The 19,163-nt window shown below is 38.9% G+C and overlaps 1 protein-coding gene across 1 annotated transcript in view; it reads left to right on the top strand.

The window, feature by feature from the left end:
• Window positions 1–260: 260 nt before the first annotated feature.
• Window positions 261–19,163, top strand: part of cntnap1 (contactin associated protein 1) — a 31,173-nt gene continuing 12,270 nt past the window's right edge. Inside the window, exons 1-12 of the mRNA XM_033971501.2 lie at window positions 261–465; window positions 7,237–7,338; window positions 8,643–8,836; window positions 11,123–11,276; window positions 12,248–12,451; window positions 13,729–13,913; window positions 14,565–14,714; window positions 15,826–16,087; window positions 16,642–16,791; window positions 17,255–17,429; window positions 18,294–18,400; window positions 18,846–18,968. Of these exons, the coding sequence (XP_033827392.1) occupies window positions 405–465; window positions 7,237–7,338; window positions 8,643–8,836; window positions 11,123–11,276; window positions 12,248–12,451; window positions 13,729–13,913; window positions 14,565–14,714; window positions 15,826–16,087; window positions 16,642–16,791; window positions 17,255–17,429; window positions 18,294–18,400; window positions 18,846–18,968 (1,867 nt within the window). The 5' untranslated portion in view covers window positions 261–404. The remainder of the gene's footprint in view (window positions 466–7,236; window positions 7,339–8,642; window positions 8,837–11,122; window positions 11,277–12,247; window positions 12,452–13,728; window positions 13,914–14,564; window positions 14,715–15,825; window positions 16,088–16,641; window positions 16,792–17,254; window positions 17,430–18,293; window positions 18,401–18,845; window positions 18,969–19,163) is intronic.

Genomic DNA, 19,163 nt, shown 5'->3' with positions numbered 1-19,163 from the left:
AAAGGGAAGACGTATCTTGATTTATTTTTGGCCTGCACAGACGCAGTGAAGTAAAACTTTTTTCAGATCCATTTCTCTTGGGACTCTGGACTTCACATAGGGCCCTGCATCCTGCTCGATACAATGTGCCCATGAGGCGCACAGGAATCACGTCAGTCCGTCCCACAGTGGTCATGTAAATAAAACAAATTAAAGTGTACAAAAGGAGAGCGCGTTCTCGGCCGGAGCAGCATCAGCACCACCATCCGATGCGCGTCCCCGCGGCAGAGGCTGCCTACATCCCGGGATCTGGAGTTGGAGCTGCGCGAGTGAAAGTTGGGCTAAAGGGTGTGAGAGGATGCTGCAGGACAATAAAGGATTGTACTGACACCCAATACCTGCGGGAAGCGTGTCCCGAATGAAGGATGGCGCGCAATGCACTGAGCTTATGCCTCTTATTTTTGGGTTTTCAACATTCCTCATCACGTAAGTCTTGTCAAACAGCACTTATTTGTGTTATAACTTGCATAATATGATTGCGCACTAATGCAATAGTAACATTTGACACAGTAATGGCAGCCGAGGGCACAAGCTTAAGGTGACGAGGGAGAGTTGAAGGACAACGCACGCATTGATTGGATCAGACGTGCACAGTATGCGGGTAAACGCAGGCATATTGTGTGGTTGGTGCAGCTTTTTGTTGTTTTGTGGAAGTACCAAAGTGCGGCAGTTGGAGCGTGCTGATGCACCTCAAGGTGCGCGTGGTGCGCCCCATCGCAGGACTGTCTGCATTGCAGTGCTCGCGCTCATCCAAGTTCCTGCACCGTGTTCGCAACTCTGCACTTTTCAGGGAGGCGTAACATCGTTCTCCACTCGGCTCCTGTTGTTTAAGGATACACTGAGGTCTAAACCGCGAATATTGATCAAATGTTTAATTCGCACGCGGTGTCCTGGCTGGGACAAGCCCACTGCAGTACTTTTTGGGAAGCGCGTGCTCCCATCACCTGGCCATTAAAATTAAAGTCATGCATCACATACAAGACATCAACAAGCAAAGGCTGATTTCAAACCACTGATCAATGAACCGGTCAAGTGACGTTTGCGCGCTAATGGCTTTGAAAAGGGGCGTTTATGGGCTGCCTAAAGTTACTGCAGTAAAAATTTGGGGTGATGATGTCACTTTGGATCGTCCTCTGAATCTGTTAACACCAGGCAGCCATGACTCAGTCATTTCATCACTTCATGCGTCTCTATTTCACAATAAATATCGATATTACATCAAATACAGCAGGTCATACATTCATTACATGAATTACATGCTGATAATGAGATGTAAGAATCTGATGGACAGACACTTCAAAGTTTGAGTATAGGTCTATTATTGACAGGACCATTTATTTAGAAACAACTATATTGTGATAACTCATGATGCTTAGACTTTGCTGCAGTGATAAAACATGGACACTGCACATGTCCTGAGTCCTGCTTTAGCCTCAGGAGCAGATTAAAGTAGTGCAGATCCCAGGGCACACACTGACCCGGGCTCTGGGTGGGGCTGTGTGCTCTCTCTCTCTGTTTGTTTGGGGCCAGTGCACAAAGTGACATTTAGATTAGACTGGACACTCTGTATTGTAATGTTTCTGACTTGTCTGTTTTTTAGAACCTGTTTTGGGTCTGGGATAGTTTTACCCATTACTCCTGATGCTTCAGGATGAATAATTGAATATGGCGGACATCCTTTTAGTGTTATTCTATTGCGTTTGTTCTCTTATTCTTGGCCTATCTTTATCTCATACGTGCACATACTGTTACCCAGGCACTCACGCATCCTTGCAATGCAGCCAGAGGAGATGGCACTCTGCATATTGCATGTAAGCGGGTGTAATGATGTGTCAGGGCAGACACACAGGGAGCACACACTTACAGCAGCAGTCTGATGATTCAGCAGCAGCAGCAGCAGAAGGCTAAAGCTGCACAGAGCCTCAGAGATCCCCATAGAGCCTGTGATAAATGAAGAAGGAGACTTTTATGTGGCGCAGTGACGGGAGGGCGGAAAGGCAATATCGCATAAGAAACATGTCTGATTTAGACTGTGTTTGGGTATTTGTTTGGATGACATAATAAAAAAAAAACTTTTCTGCTTATCCCCATGGTGAAGCTGTTGCTTTGCCTGGAATGTTCCATAATATTTTGCATTTATTCAGTTACACGTGTTGTCATGGCTAAAAATACCTTAATATATGAGGTCTTACTGTTGCTTGCCTCTCCACAGATCTGATCATCTATAACTTCAGGTGGCATCATCTGCTTGTCTCTATGGAGATAGATACGTTTAATGCCATACTGTTGATTCCAGATGTTGATTCCAGACAATAAGTAATACTATCTCCCCGAAGATGACTGACAGATGGGGGAACTCCACTAGAAAAGTTACATAATCCACCTTTAAAAAAATGGTAGTATAATTGAGTAAAAAATGGGAAAATGCATGTATCCAAAATGACTATGAGATTATGTTTTAAAGGCATATAAAGGCCCTATATTATGCAAAAAAAAAAAGACTATTGTGAGGTTTCAGCCCTGTTAGAATGTCAGAAACATACCTGGAGTTGTGTTTTGTTTCATTCATGTGTTCGTCTACATCTCCAACGCTCAAAATGTCACAAGGTCACAAGGTGGAACAGAGTGTTTTCTGTATGAGAGAAGGACTCAGAAGAAGAACACAACAACATTATAACATAGATCAGAAAACAGCGTAACATGGACCTTTTAATCATTAACGCTCTAACATATGAATGCATGTAACAATATGTGGATTCTACATGTTTCCATTGTGTACTTTGATTTGAAGGATTTTGTAGTGACTGATTTAAAATGCATCATACCCTGACATATAGAGAAGTGAGTTTTGACACATGCATACGCACATTCGCCCTTAGTTTACAGCAAAATCACATATGCAAATAAGATAAGCTACAAACCAACACCGAATCAATGGAGGTATGTAACAAATTATACAAACCACGACCGGCAAATCTTGACAACTACAAACCACAAGGACAAGCTCTGCAGTGGCCTGGGTTAACCTGCTCCAGTCTGCAGCAGTAGTCACCTCCTGAGTCTGTCATTACTAATTAAACAAGTCAAACAAATCAATATTCCCCTTTAGCTCGCTGCTGCAAATTAACTTTACCCTTGCACTGATTGCGCACAGCTTCTTCTTATTTTTCTTTGAGGAGCAGATCAATGAAGCCGGTGCAGTGGGGAAAGGGTGTTTGAGCAGATGTGGCGTGTTATTCATTAGGCCTCGTCTCCTTAGGGAAACGACAGGAACGCACGGAAAAAGATGGAATATAAAGTCAAGGTCACGCTTTTCATGCTTCAGTATTGACTTCTTTCAGAATGTACCAACTTTGTATAATAAAAATAGTAGTAAATGGGGTAGTAGTAGTAGTAGTGAGTAGGCTTCTAAATGCAGCACTACTACAGTTGTCATATATGTTCTAATACTCAAAACTGTTGCTGTTGGATTAAAAAAATAATTATATTTATGGATACAAATAAAATACAATTAGGCTTAAGTACAGAAGAATCATTTTGCTTGAGGTGCAGTGGTTAAAGTGTTCGCCCGACAACCGAAACGTTGCTGGTTTGACCCCAGCAGCTTAGTGCATACTTTTGATGTGTCCTTGAGCTTGACACACACCCATCTGTAGTGGAATGTGCTATATGTGAAGGTGAGAGATTTGTGGAGGTTGGAAGAGTTGCCAATGGCACAGATTGGCAGCCTTTGTTCAGTCAGTGTACCTCAGGACAGCTATGGCTTCAGACGTAGCTTACCACCATTAAGTAGTGCAGTAATTGAATAATGTAATATACACCACTTTGAGTATCTTGAAAGTAGCATTATGAAAGCAGACCTATTCTGCAAAATTGACTTTTCAAAGCTTCTAACCATGTTGTAGTTGTTTCTTCTTGTCATTTACCTCTTGAAGTTGTTTTTAGAGTGATTTGTGTATGTTTCAGCAATCTTTAATTGTTTTTTTTCAAGATGCCATATTGCAGATTAATCCCTGTTTCACCACCACTGGCATACACCCACTGTGATGTACTTACTTTGTTCTTCAATTTTATTTTCCTAATCGATGATGTGTGCAGGACTGAGTAGTCATTTTGGTAAAAATGAAAAAAAAATCTGCTATTCACTAACATGATCTGCAGCTATCTACAGAAGGGGTCGACAGCTACATGGCTCTTTGTTGTGCTGATGTTTACTGACGTTTGCAGACGGCTGCCATTGGACACTGCAGTTTTCTAACGTGGAAGTCTCTTTATGAAGTCGCTTTAGATGAATATTTAAATTTAAAATGTGCAAATAACACGACATAATTCTACATGGGTGTCGTAGATTATAACTATATAGCAACACAAGGTCTGCTTTGATGAGTATATTTTACTTGTAGCATATCTACCTGTGCCTATGGTGTTGTCAGTCCACTCCATGTTCTTCAAGCTGTTTTAAGGTATAATTATGACCATTTCTTTCCAGGACTGTGAAGCAATGTGAAGGTGGAAGGTTATTTATAATCTCAGCATTTTCACTTACATTGATTTTTTGAAAATCTAACCCTGTGTAAAATGGTAGTCTTTTGCTGAAATATTCTGAGATCAGTCTTATTGCTAGATGTGTGGATTCTATTACCACACTTAACATTATTGAAATAAATATGTAAGCAAAGATTTGGAGTTGATTTGATGTAGCACTTTTGTCTGAGTATTTCATCAACTAAGTATTCCTATGCCAGTCACGATAATGGCTATATCTACTTAGCGTTCAATATATGACAGATGGAAAAATACTTTTTGGGTGTCAATATATATCGTGGTTTATTAGTCTGCCTTTTTATACTGGTGGGAAATGTCTTATTATTTTTTGCAATATGATAAGACTTGAGCTGTAGAAGGTTGAATTAACAATTTTATTTAACAATATTGTACATGTAGAATAGTTTTTTGGGCATAATTCTGCTTTAGAGGGACAGTAGTTCAGTTGGTAGTTGGTTTATGCTGTTTCTACACCCAGTGACTTTGCAGAACTGTGAAGCAATGTGGATGTGGTATGTTATTCATTATTAAGACATGAGAGAGGAAAAGTGTACCAGTGCATTGAAGGAGGCGCTGTGAAGGTCATATTCGCCTGTCTCAGCATTCCGGCACAGATCCGTACGGAGTGTCCTTGTTCAGTGGGTGACAGAGCACAAGATTGTATTACTAACACAATCTTCACCCGATACTGTCGAAGATGCAACGGGATCCATCTTGGCCACTGTGTATTTCCTGTGAAGAAAGGCAGAGGTTATAATGGGGGACGATTGCAGCCTTAATGGGAGGGAGGCTGTATAAATCTCTTTTAGCACATACTGTTCCTCTGAGTTGCGTGATGTCATGTTTGGTTAATTGCTCTTTCAGAAGGATATCTGGAAGAAGCAAGACAAAAATAATAATGGGTATTTTTATTATTGAAATCTCCACAGAAGCAAAAGCTGTGAACATTTAATCAAACAGCATAATAGTATTTGAGGGGGATTAAAGGTTCACTGTGTAACCTTTATTGTGGAGGGTCTCCCACCTACTTTTCTGATAAATGTTATTGCATTGCCTATGGAGCTCAACATTAAGTTATGGATATTAGTTAGCATGTAGCTGGTTAGCCTCCACAATACCTTCAAACTCTTAATATTTACATTTTTGAAAAAGCCTATGGGAAAAATGAATGGAAAATTGACTTCCAGAACTAGAGCAGGTGCTTTTGTTGCTCAAAAATAACTTGAAAACATGTATTCTTTCTGTAATCGGGGTCACCTCTCCATAGATCTGACCTGTAACTTGCACCTGATCTGAAATGCATATCTGCTTGTTCCCATTTAACTAAACAAGTGTAATGCTATTCTACAGATCATTCAAGGCAATAGCATCACCACGGAGATCAGAAAAGTTACATAGTGCATCTTTAAGCATTATTGTCAGAAGCTGAATATTTGGTAGTAGTAATTTAATATTTAGACTTATGACTTAAGATTTAGTAGAGAAAAAGCAGTTAATTATAGGCTGGGAGAATCTCTTATTTAGTTATCATTTTAACAGACCTAATAATGACATTAAAAACACATTTCTAAATGTAAACTCACAATTACTAATTACGGATAAATACAAAAAACATTCAGGATCATGACATAATCGCTTAGACAGCAGATTCTTTATGTTCGAGTGTATCCAGTGCCTTAGCGTGCTGTGTTTGCTCATATCTGGGGGTTGTAAAAGGACAAGAAGGGGGTATATCTGAGCATGATGGGCTGTTGTTTTATAGGGTTTCATTGGTGTGGTGGGACATCTTAGATTAGGCTGAATTATGAGCCATTTAAAGACCAGTGAGCCAGAGCAGACGGCCTATGATATCATCTCTGCCCATAGACACTATAGCTCACAATGTATGAGCATGACTGTGCATTCCTCCTCTTACACGAACAGCCAGAATACAAATGAGCTAGCCAGGAGTTTTTTAGAACATTTAATCAATATTCTCTACAACTGACCACCTAAAGGCAAACAGTGGTGTTCAAAAGAGATTGTGAACATAATTTTGCGATGCTTGTTATAATATGAATGGAATTTTGTGTTTTGCAAGCCTGCTACAGTGATTTTTAGCTTTATTTAGGGTGATTTTCAAAACTTAAAACGGGACACACCTGGATTGTGATGGTTAGTATAAATAAAATTGTGAAAAAAGCCGATAAAATGGGGACTTCTGTTGGTGCAATAGAGTGCATTTTTCTGCCTTATAGCCATTTCCAAGCACAGTTTTCTGTATTTTAGCTAAACAAATGACATATTGCCCCATTTACCATTGGCAGGGATCAGATTGGTCAAAAATAGGAACACCTGGGACATTTCTTGTATAAAACTGGGACAAATAAATGGTTTTGGCTAAGTCTGGACACATGGGGCTCAAAACTGGGACTGTCCCGGGTAAATAGAAACATCTGATCACCCTACGCCTATTACAACATGAATATAATTTATATTTTGTGTTTTGCAGGCCTACTACAGTTGAAGTTAGCTTTATTGTTGCAAACATACATTTGAAACAGTATTCAAGGTCAATTTAAGGTCAAAATAAGCCAAACTGAGCGATTAACCCATGTTTTCTGCAGCATACAAATGAAAAATGCTAAAAGTATTGCTCTTTTTGTGTTTCAGATGATTGTGTTGATCCACTTATCTCCAACCTCTATGCCTCATCATTCTTGGCCTCGTCCAGATACAACTTCCTGTACTCTGCCAATTTTGCAAAATTATATGGTAAGAAACTGCATTTAAACTCTCATTGACTACAAAACATGTCACTTTCATTATCAGAAATCAGGTGTTTAATTCTTACACTGCCACCTGTTGGATAAAGTTGTAATAATCAACACCATATCCAAGATGGCGGGCACATGACAACAAATGACAAGAACATGTGAGGAATATTCAGGTGAATAAGCTGAGTATCGCTACTTGAAAATGATGTTGTGTTATATCTTATCAATAGTAGATAAGATTTTATGTCAATAGGCTCTGTGCACAGCAACATGCTAGCTAGCTCACTGTGTCTCAAAGCTAACAGTCACGTTTATTATAAAAAAAAAAGAAAAGAAAAGAATAAAAACAAAACATAAAAGAAACAACCTATTAAAATTATAATTCATTAAAATAAAGACAACCCCACTACCTTATTTTCTACGTAGAATTCTTCAGCTTGTGGCACTGTTTTAAGACTTATAATGCCTCAAAATTAGCATTAGCATTAGCATTGAGACACAAACATCCCTCTTTCTAAAAACAAGTGTCCTCTGCTGAAGTATTCATTTTATTTGTGTGGTTTTTAACACATCAGTGAAATCCATCCACAGCTCCCTGTTCGCTGCCTGATCTTTAAATATTTATTCATTTTAGTGTGACCCGACAAAAAGCTCATAATTATAAAGTTGGACAAGAAGTAGGGAAGCTAGATACAGTGAGGTTGCCAGGCGCTGCTGTGCAGAGCCTATTGAATTCACATGCACACCATCCTTAATTGCAGTCTGGTGATTAAATTTACTTATATAACACGAAATGTAGTTTGGGGTGACAGTGGCTTAGTTGGTAAAGTGTTCATTCACTGATCTGAAGATTGGCGGTCCACTCTCAACATAAAAATCGTTGGTAGGTGAGATCCACAGACCCACAGGCTGGCGGTACGATTCCAACTCGCACAGATGAATGCTCTTGTTGTGTCCTTGGGCAAGACACTTAACCCACCTTTCCCCCAGTTTCTGTGTACACTGGTGTATGAATGTGTGTGTTTGATGTAAAGTGCCTTGAGTGCCTATAAGGTAGAAAAACGCTACGTAAATGTGACCATTGGCCACTGACCTCAAGCTTTACACGAATACTTTCAAGTTGAAATTGCAAATGCACAAAACAGCCAAAATAGCTATGGTAATGATTATACAAAACTGACCATCTGCCTTCTCTGTAGAACAGTACTTACAGAGGTCAATGTCAACACCTGTTTTAATATTACAGTAATGTTATTGGCTTACATGTTAATCACCTATTTCTGTCTTTCTGTTCCCTCTCAGGCAGCAGTGGCTGGTCGCCCTCTCCCCGGGACAGACAGCCCTGGCTTCAAATCGACCTGCTAAGAAAGTACAGACTGGTAGCCATTGCCACACAGGGGACATTCAACTCCTATGACTGGGTCACCAAGTACACCCTCCTCTATGGGGACCGACCAGACTCATGGACGCCCTACATCATGAAAGGAGGGAACTCGGTAGGTACCACTGGTGGCATTTTGTGTGCTGGGGAGATTTAGGTTAGGATTAGAGATTTCTGATGGATTAACTATTTAAATTCTGCTCCACCAATGGATTATTGCCATATATTGTCATATGAACCATCTCGTACTCTGAGGACCTCAGGTAGTCAGTACTAAGCATGGCGAATCAGTGTTTCAGTTTTCTGCAGCTAAAATCTGGAACAGTCATCCTGAAGATGTGAGACAGGCCTCTACTTTGACAATGTTTAAATCCAGACTCCAAACGGTTCTGTTTAATTGTGCACATGCACTTAAAGTCATATGTTTTTTTTTCTGCACTCTTCCATTTTAATGTTAGTTTTATGATGATTATTTATGTTTTGATTTGTTTGTATTGTGATTTTAATGTCTTTCTTATTCTGTGAAGCACTTTGAATTACTTTGGGTACGAATTGTGCTATACAAGTAAACTTTCTTTGCCTTGCCATTATTGGAGGCAGGCCCGCTGACAGAAATTTGGGGACCCAGGGCAAGAAGCCTTACTTGGGTTCCCCTTTAATATAAATCCATAGGAAGAGGGTCCAATACTGGGCCCCTAAGACGCTGGGGCCCGAGACAACAGACCTCTTTGTCCCCCCCATCAACTCCCCTGATTGATGGCTTCAAAACAAGGACTGTCCAACTACAAAGCTAATCTCTAATCTCATCGGTCTCTTAACTCTTCACATAGGAATGACATTTATTTTATTATCAAACTGGAGGGTCCATGGCAAATAATAGTACTTGAGCACTTGAATACTTCTACTGGTTCATGTCTAAATGTATAGCCACTGGGAAACCAGGTATGAACTCAACAGTATTTATTGGAGACATAGTACATACTCTGGCTTTGAATGTTCATAGCCACAATAGTAAATGTGTGGTGGTAGTAGTATCAGAATATTGTTACAATTGTCTTGTAGAGTTATTATTAATGGACATTCAGCAGTTTTCTACTCACTTTAACATTTCTATACAAATACAAAACTGCAGCATATATATGTATATATGCTGCAGTTTTACTTTACTATAAAGTGTACTAGGGCAACAGTAGCTCAGTTGGTCGAGTGTTGATCCAAAGGCTCGTGGTGCAAATCCTGCTCTCGACATAAATATCATTGGTTGAGTGGCCACGGGTTGGCAGTGCAATTCAAGCTCCCACAGATGAATGCTGCCGCTGTGTCCTTGGGCACTTAACCCACCTTGCCCCCAGTGTCTGCAAGGTTCCTTGATGTAAAGTGCTTTGAGTGCCTTGAAGGTGGAAAAGCGCTATATAAAAATGTGGCCATTTACTTTTCTGGTGGGAGTTCTGACTTCTGCTTTTCTTTGTGCTGCTTTGCCGGGATTGTTCCACAGTATGACATTAATCATATCTGTCTCATTTAATTATAAGTATTCTTATTTCAAAATACCTTGGAAAACATTTTTACTGTGAGTGGTGGCACCTGTCCACAGTTAGGACCTGTGACTTGGGCATGTGGCATCAACCGCCTGTATTCACGAAAGTTTAATTCTATTCTGTTGAAAGGAAAAATATGCATGGAAAGACCCAAGCTGTGGATTCGCCATCAGAAAAGTGACATAATGCATCTTTACAGGCCCCATATTACTATATTTTCTCATCCAAGTTATAATGTTGTTTCCTCACCAAAAACATACCTGGAGTTGTGTTTTGTTTCATTTACACATATTTAACACACAAATCCAGCAGATTTAGGCTGAGTTCTTCTCTCAGAGAGAAAATCCTCTGTTCTACCTTGTGATGTCATGGATACAGGAAGTGCTCCACTGTGTTTTATTTAATTTTAATTTCAACCTGGAATATTCAGTCTCAAAACAAAAGGGAAAAGGTAACTGTTAACTTGAAAGCTACCACTTCATGGCATCACAAGGTGGAACAGAGTATTTTGAGCTTTGGACATGTAGACAGAAATGGCTGCTCAGATGTGTGTGAATGAAATAAAACACAACTCCAGGTCTGATTTTGATGAGGTAACAAGATTCAAACATGACTTAAAGCTCACAAGAGTCTTACGTAATATAAGACCTTTAACGTAGTAAGAAGTGTTTTTATTTCTATCCATGCTTTATTATTTGTATTCTTCAAAACACAGACTGCCGTAGCTCTTATCTCCCTATGACGCTGTGACAAATCTCATCTCATCGGCAGTTCATCTCCGGCCTGTTAATAAGGCGCTGGCACTAAAGCTTTGACAAAACCCCCCTCTCTCTCCTCTCTTCTCTTGTGTATTCTGTTTGTAGACGATGCCGGGGAACTGGAATTATTATCAAGTCAAAAGAAACGTCTTCCATTATGCCTTCACTGCAAAACACGTACGTCTGCTTCCTCTGGCCTGGAACACAGAGAATGGAGGCAAGATTGGTGTGAGGCTGGAGCTCTTTGGCTGCCCCTATGGTAATGTAATAGCTCTGATAAGGAGGATTTACTGTCATTGGTGATAAAGAGGGTTGCCAAACGCTGTGCTAAATTATTATCTGATTTATGCCACAAAAGGCTATAAATATTGAGCCATTTGTAAAACCTGTAAGCCCACATTTCAGCTTGATTTATACAAGAGTTGTGCTTCCAAAAATATTTGGCCTGTTTTTGCTTGGTAGAAGGGAGAGCCTATATATCAATTGTAGATCCCTTTTTTACAACACTGTATAACATAATACTTGTAAGAAACTGTGTCAGATGCCCTTTTTGACAGAATCTGCATTTATCCAACCTTGAGACTATTATCACTGAAACATTAGTATTAAAAGATACAGTAATACATGTGGTCTTCCTCTGCAGGTGAACTTTTGACAGTATAAATAATTGTTTTTAATCACCATGATTTCAATTATAACCCATTAATCGTTATTGTTGTTTGGCCTCAGAGGCTCAGTGGTTAGAGCAGTGGTCTTCCGACTTCTGCATGGACCACGTCCTGTCAATGTGTCCTTAGTTTTGCCTGGTAGGAAAGCGATGTGTGTGTGAGTGATTGAGGGTAGTCAGACATGCTGATGGCACAGATTGGCAGCCTTACTTCTGTCAGTCTCCCACGGCACAGTGTAGCTCATTGAGAGAGTTCAACAACCCTGTAAAGTGCATTACAAGTCTACGGCATTATTATCAGTCATCCAGTTCACAATATCCATGGGTTTCAGAGTTATAAAAAATTTGCACAGTTACCACAGCAATTAATTCAAAACAAAATATCATATCTTTTGAATGGTGAAAAGAGCTCAAAATGGTTCTTATACACAGGAAACTGTAAATCAATGATTATAGTAATATGACACAACATATTCTCTTACATAATCTCTTTCTAAACATATTTCCTTTTACAACATTTTCTTTTGTAATGTTCGTACTGTTCTGCTCTCACTGGGTTTCAGATTCCTATGTTCTGCAGTACAATGGAGATGACTCTGTAGTGTACATGTACCCAGGGAGGAAGTCTCGCACTCTGTCTGATCACATCGCTCTTAACTTCAAAACCCTGGAGCAGGATGGACTGCTGCTACACAGTGAGGGAGTGCAGGGAGACCTGTTCACGCTTGAACTCAGGAAGGGAAGACTCTACCTTCACATCAGCCTTGGTAAATGCTTTAAATTACACTGCATTAAAGAAATATCTGTTTAAAGGGCCCATATTATGCTATTTTGTCATCTATGTTCTAATGTTGTTTCCTCATCACAACCATACCTTGAGTTGTGTTTTGTTTCATTCACACATGTTTAACACACACAAACCCTGCATATTTAGGCTGAGTTCTTCTCTTAAACTGAAAACACTCTGGTCCACCTTGTGATGTCATGTGGTAATACAGGAAATGCCCCACTGTGTTTTTAAACTCCATACACCTTCACTAGAATCATTTAGATAATTTCAGCCCTGGAATTGCTACTGAACAAAAGGTAAAAAGTAGCTGTTAACTTGAAAACTACCACTACATAACATCACAAGGTGGAACAGAGCATTTTGAACTTTGGGGATGCAGTCAGCCTAATAATCCAGGATCACACAAACATGTGAATGAACTCTGGGTATGTTTTTGATGATGTAAAATCATTCTAACATGGTTTAAAGCTCACAGTCACTTTAGTATAATATAGGACCTTCAAATACCGGTAACTTGAATTCAGAATAATAATCTTGCCCGGTTTTTAAGTATTTTTGCATGCATGCATTTTGTAACTTTTCTGGTGCACGCTCTCGCACCTGCTTCTCTCCATGGAATTGCCTGGAATTTTCCACAGCATGGCATCATTATCTATCTTCCGTTTCTGTCCATGGAGATAAGTTTAATGCCATATAGTGGAACATTCTAGCTGAAGCAATACAATCTCCATGGAGGCAAGCACCACCAGAAAAGCTGCGTAGTGCGCAGTAAGTTGATTCTTGACATTTGATAGTGGTTTCAAGATAATTTAGCTTGAACTAAGAATTAAAAATATCCATAGAAATCGTATTATCTTATATATTCATGTAGTTTGTGTATTAGCATTATTTGTCTTATTTTACAGAAGAACTATTGTGCTTGTGTCTGCTAAATAGCTATAATCTATGACACTAGTGGATCATTATGTCCTAACCTCCGACGGCAGATCACGCTTTAAAAAAAAATTTGTACCAAAATGACGATGTAAGTACATCACAGTGAGCGCATGCTGATGGCGGTGAAAACGGGGATTGATCGGCAATATGGCACCTTGCAAATAAGCTATTAAAGATTACTCAAACATGCACAAATCACTCCAAATACAACTTGGGGTGAATAAATATTGAGGGGATACAACTATAACATGGTTCAAAGCTCTGAAAGGTTGATTTTGCAGAATAGGTCTGCTTTAAAAGACAATACTTGTTTTATAGGAAGCAGTATTGTCCACAATCTAAATGGGAGGACTACGCTGACAGTGGGCAGTCTCTTAGATAATCTGCATTGGCACTACGTCACTATAAAGAGATACGGCCGACAGGTGAACTTCACTGTCGATGCTCACTCGGTCACTGGGTACTGCAGCGGAGACTTCACTCACCTGGATCTAGACAAGCAGGTACATTCTATCTACATAATTGTATTCTTACTTTTCAAGCTACTACTGCTACGACAAAATAAAACCATTGTCCTGTCTGTGTCCACTTCTGTCATAACCAAAGTCATTGATATCGGTGAAGGATTACATTGATCTTCTGTTGGACAAAAAATTACTATATTTTCTGATCTATTTTCTAATGTTGTTTCGTCATCACAAACGTACTGGGACTTGTGTTTTGTTTCATTCACACATGTTTAACGCACAAACCCTGTATATTTAGGCTGGGATCTTCTCTCAGACAGAAAACACTCTGCTCCACCTTGTGATGTCATGTGGTAATACAAGAAGTGCTCCACTGTGTTTTTAACACCAAACATTTTCACCTGATTCATTTGGATACTTTCAGCCCTAGAATTGCAAATCTCTACTGAACTAAAAATAGCTGTTAACTTGAAAACTACTGCTTCGTGACATCACAAGTATTCAAACATGTGTGAATAAGAAAACAAAACATAACTCCAGGTATGTTTTTGATGAGGTAAGAGCATTATAACATGGCTTAAAGTTCACAAATATAACATATTAAAGTATTATATAAAGATACACGACATGCCACAAAAACAGTGTCTTGGATGAATTAAGGATTATACGTCTCAATGTTTCTTACAGCTATATGTCGGTGGAGTAATTGAACCAAACATGCCTCATCTTCCCTCGACTCCAAACTTCAGAGGATGCCTTGAAAACGTCTTTATAAACGGTGTCAACATCATTGACAAAGCCAAACGAGAGGAGACCGATATCCGCATACCAAGGAAGGCAAGTCACTTTTCTTTGATGTTTGTTAATTTATTAAAAGATTCACAAGGCACCAGTACAACCTCAGAATATACATGCATGATTATAACTTGTATGTATCCACATTTAGGCAGCTGGCTAGTGATAAAGAAGCACTATGTAACTTTTCTGGTAGAGGACCCCACATCTTTTTGTGTGTATAATTATTGCTTTTCCTGGAGCATTTCACAGGATGGTATTAAACATATTTATTTCCAAATAGACAAACAGGTGATGTCACCAGGTTATAGGTCATATCTGTGGAAAGGCCAGCCCGCTCACAATATGAATGCGTGTTTTTCAAGGTATTTTTCAGCAATTAAAACACATGCAAATGAATATATTATGTAAGATAGATAGATCTTATAAATACTGTGGAACTTTCCAGACAAACCCATAACAACTTTATTGATACAAGTACCAGAAACGTTGCTAAGTGGACCTTTAAAGCCAGTGTCTAATTTGTAGTATTTTTTGAGCATAATGATTGCAGTTTATTTGCAGATTGCCATTCTATACAGTGTTCCTATGGTGACCAGACACATTACATTTAAAGGGTCCATATTACACTATTTTCTGATCTATATTATAATATTGTTATATATTTTATATATAATATTGTGTTTTCTTTCATTCGCACGTGTTTAACACACAAACGCTGCATATTTAGACTCTTGTCTTCTCTCAGTCAGAAAATACTCTGTTCCACCTTGTGATGTCATGTTGTAATTCAGGAAGTGCTCCACTGTGTTTTAAAACTCCATACACCTTCACTAGAATCATCTTGATGATTTCAAACCTGGAAATACCCATCTCTACTGAACAAAAGGTAAAACGTAGCTGTTAAATTGAAAACTACCCCTTCATGACATCACAAGATGGAACAGAGCATTTTGAAGATGTAGACAGGGTTACTCAAACATGTGTGAATGGAACAAAACACAAGATGTAACAAGGTGTATTTTTGAGGAGGTAACAACATTATTATGGCTTAAGGCTCACAAGAGTCCATTTTGCGTAATATAAGACTTTTAAATGAAGCATCTTGGTACATTACACAAAATATCTAACCTTTTCTCTTTCTCACCTTTAGAAAAAAATGCACTTCACCTGCCGTGATATTTTGCTCAAACCGATGACTTTTGCTGGACCCAACAACTATCTCCAAGTGCCGGGATTTTTCAGAAGACCCAAGATGTTTGTCAAGTTTAAGTTTCGATCCTGGGACTACACTGGACTGCTCATGTTTACACGATTTGCCGATGACTTGGGAGCTCTTGAGTTAGGCCTGAGCGAAGGACAGATAAACGTCACAATATTTCAACCGGGGAAGAAGAAGATCCAATTTGCAGCAGGTGTGTTCAAAATATTGTTATTAAGTGGTATTTAAAGGACCCATATTCCTCTATTTTCTGTTCTATGTTATAATGTTGTTTCTTCATCAAAAACATGCCTGGAGTTTTGTTTTGTTTCATTCACACATTTAACACACTGCGTATTTAGGCTAAGATCTTCTCTCAAACGGAAAACACCTTGTGATGTCATGAGGTAATACAGGAAGTGCTTCAGTGTTGTTATAAACGCCATACACCTTCACTAGAATCATTTGGATGATTTCAGCCATGAACTTGCCAGGCTCTATTGAACTTAAGGTAAAAGGTAGCTGTTTACATGAGAACTACCACTTCAAGACATTACAAGGTGGAACAGACCATTTTGAGCTTTGGCGATGTAGACAGACTAATAAACCAGGATTACTCAAACGTGTGAATGAAACAAAATACAACTCCGGGTATGATTTTGAGGCAGTAACAGTGTTATAACATGGTTTAAAGCTCACAAGATCTCATTTACGTTAGGACCTTTAAAGTTGATGCTAAATGAACTATTAGTTGTTTTTAAATTACAGGATACAGACTGAATGATGGCTACTGGCACACGGTGGATTTGGCGGCTAGAGATAGCCTTTTAACTCTGACCATCGATGAAGAAGAAGCATCTCCGTTAAGAATAACCAACCCTTTTACAATTCGAACTGGGGACCGCTACTTTTTTGGAGGTGAAAATTTAAAGAAGACCTATTGTGCTTGTGTCTGCTGTATAGTTATAATCCATGACAGCCATGAATCATTGTGTTGTAATTTGCACCTTTTAAAATCACAATACTCATCTAAAGCAATTTAATAAAAGGAACAAGTCCGACGCTGCCGAATCCTACGTGTATCATTGATTAAGAAAATAAAATTGAAGAATGAGTAAGTAAGTACGTCACAGTGGGCGTGTACCAGTGGAGGTGAAAACAAGGATTGACTGGCAATATGGCGTCTTGAAAATAAACGGTTAAAAATTGCTCAAACATGCACAAATCAGTCCAAAAGCAACTCTGAGAGGGTAAATGAGAAGAGGAAACAACTATAATTTGGTTAAAAGCTCTGCACAATAGGTCTGATTTAATAGAAAAATCTGTGTCTGTTTTATTATTTGTAATTTTCAGAGTTTGTTAACATTGGCTTTGTTTGCAGGTTGCCCACAGACTAACAACACGATACGCAAATGTGAAACCAAGTTGAATCGATTCCACGGTTGCATGCAGCATATTTTTATAGACAATGAACAGCTGGATATAGACATCGTCCTCCAAAGACAGTGGGGGCGCTATGCAGAGCTGTTGTTAGGCACCTGCGGGATCACAGACAGGTAAAGGAGAATCAGATTAGCTTCCAGCAGTAAAGTATTTTAACAGTATTTTTGTGCTGACATATTTTGATGTTATTACATTAGCCTGGCTTCGGCATCGTTATACTTTTCCATTTCTGTCATTGTGGTTCCTGGCTCACATCCTGACAAAGCCAATAAAGGGCTGGATTTATAATAGCGCTTTTATAGGCACTCAGAGCACTTTACATTTGTCCATTATTCATTCACTCAGATGCATACACCGGCACAGTGCCACAGATATAGAGTGGGTCTTACCAGAATAACTTTGTGCAATCCATTTGTTGTTAAGTCAAGTTCTTTATTTGCCATTTTGATAATTAACTCATCCTCAGCATTTTTGATCATGGCTGATACAGAGCATATTTTAGTTCAATGCGGTAAAGGTAGGATTTCCCAAGTATTTCCTAAACTTTATCTGGATCCGCCTCAGATATGAAGCAAACTTGTTCAAACCACATATGAACTTTACCCATAGCAAATATAATATAGATTCACATCAACTTGTCCGCATAGAAACCAAGTGTCACATACAACAGCAGTTACATTAACAACACATAAACAGCTACAAGAACAACAAAAAGTGTCACCTCTGAACTAAACACAAAATATCACATCATCACAATATTTTTCATCATTAGCCAATCAGAAAGCAGAATGAGCCTTCTCGCTGGGTTGCCAGATCCTACGACTAAAACCAGTTCTCACTCTGATTTGCTCTGTGTGTTTGATATGAGGTTCACTTGTGATAATTTTTCCACTTTTTATACAAATACGACCAATTTTATTGCATTTTACAATTTTTTTCCCAGTTTCTATTAATCTGACCACCTGCTTGAATTACAGATGCTCTCCGAACCCCTGTGAACACGAGGGCAGGTGCATTCAATCATGGGACGACTTTATCTGTTTGTGCGAAAATACAGGTTATAAAGGAGAAGTGTGCCATATGTGTAAGTGTAATCACCGATATTTTGCAAAAACGTTATTAAAGGGCCTATATTATGCTATTTTCTGATCCATATTATAATGTTGTTTCCTCATCACAAACATAGCTGCAGTTGTGTTTTGTTTCATTCACACATTTAACTCCCAAACGACCATCTCTACTGAACTAAAGGTAAAAGGAGCTGTTAACTTGAAAACTACCACTACATGACATCACAAGGTGAAACAGAGCATTTTGAACTGAGATATAGACTGCCCAATAATGCAGGATGACTCAGACATGTGTGAATGAAACAAAACACAACTCCAGGTATGTTTTTGAGGAGGTAACAATATTCTAACACACCTTAAATCTCAGAAGAATCATTTTCTGTAATATAGGACTTTTAAGCATCGAATTAGTTCTGTTTCTCCTTAATCACAATATATTGATCAACTCTCTCTTCTCAGCTGTTTATAAGGAGTCTTGTGAGGCTTACCGACTCAGTGGCAAGTATTGGTCTGGAAACTACACAATAGATCCAGATCTCAGCGGGCCCTTGAAGCCATTTGAGGTCTACTGCAAAATGAAGTGTAAGTATTATTTTAAGAAGAATTTGGTCTCCCTTGGTTTTTAATAATGATAGAGATGTGAGTTAAATTTCCTGGGAAACACAGACAGCTCTGCCCTGCGGCTCCTGCTAGCTATCTTATGAAGTAATATCTAGAAGTTGAAATATTTTATGGAGCACAGACCCTTTTTTCATCTTTGAACTCCTGACACTGGAA

Source organism: Periophthalmus magnuspinnatus, chromosome 8, assembly GCF_009829125.3.
Source record: "Periophthalmus magnuspinnatus isolate fPerMag1 chromosome 8, fPerMag1.2.pri, whole genome shotgun sequence".
NCBI lineage: Eukaryota > Metazoa > Chordata > Actinopteri > Gobiiformes > Gobiidae > Periophthalmus > Periophthalmus magnuspinnatus.
The sequence above is the reverse complement of the archived record's forward strand: the minus strand, read 5'-3'. Positions and strand labels throughout refer to the sequence as shown.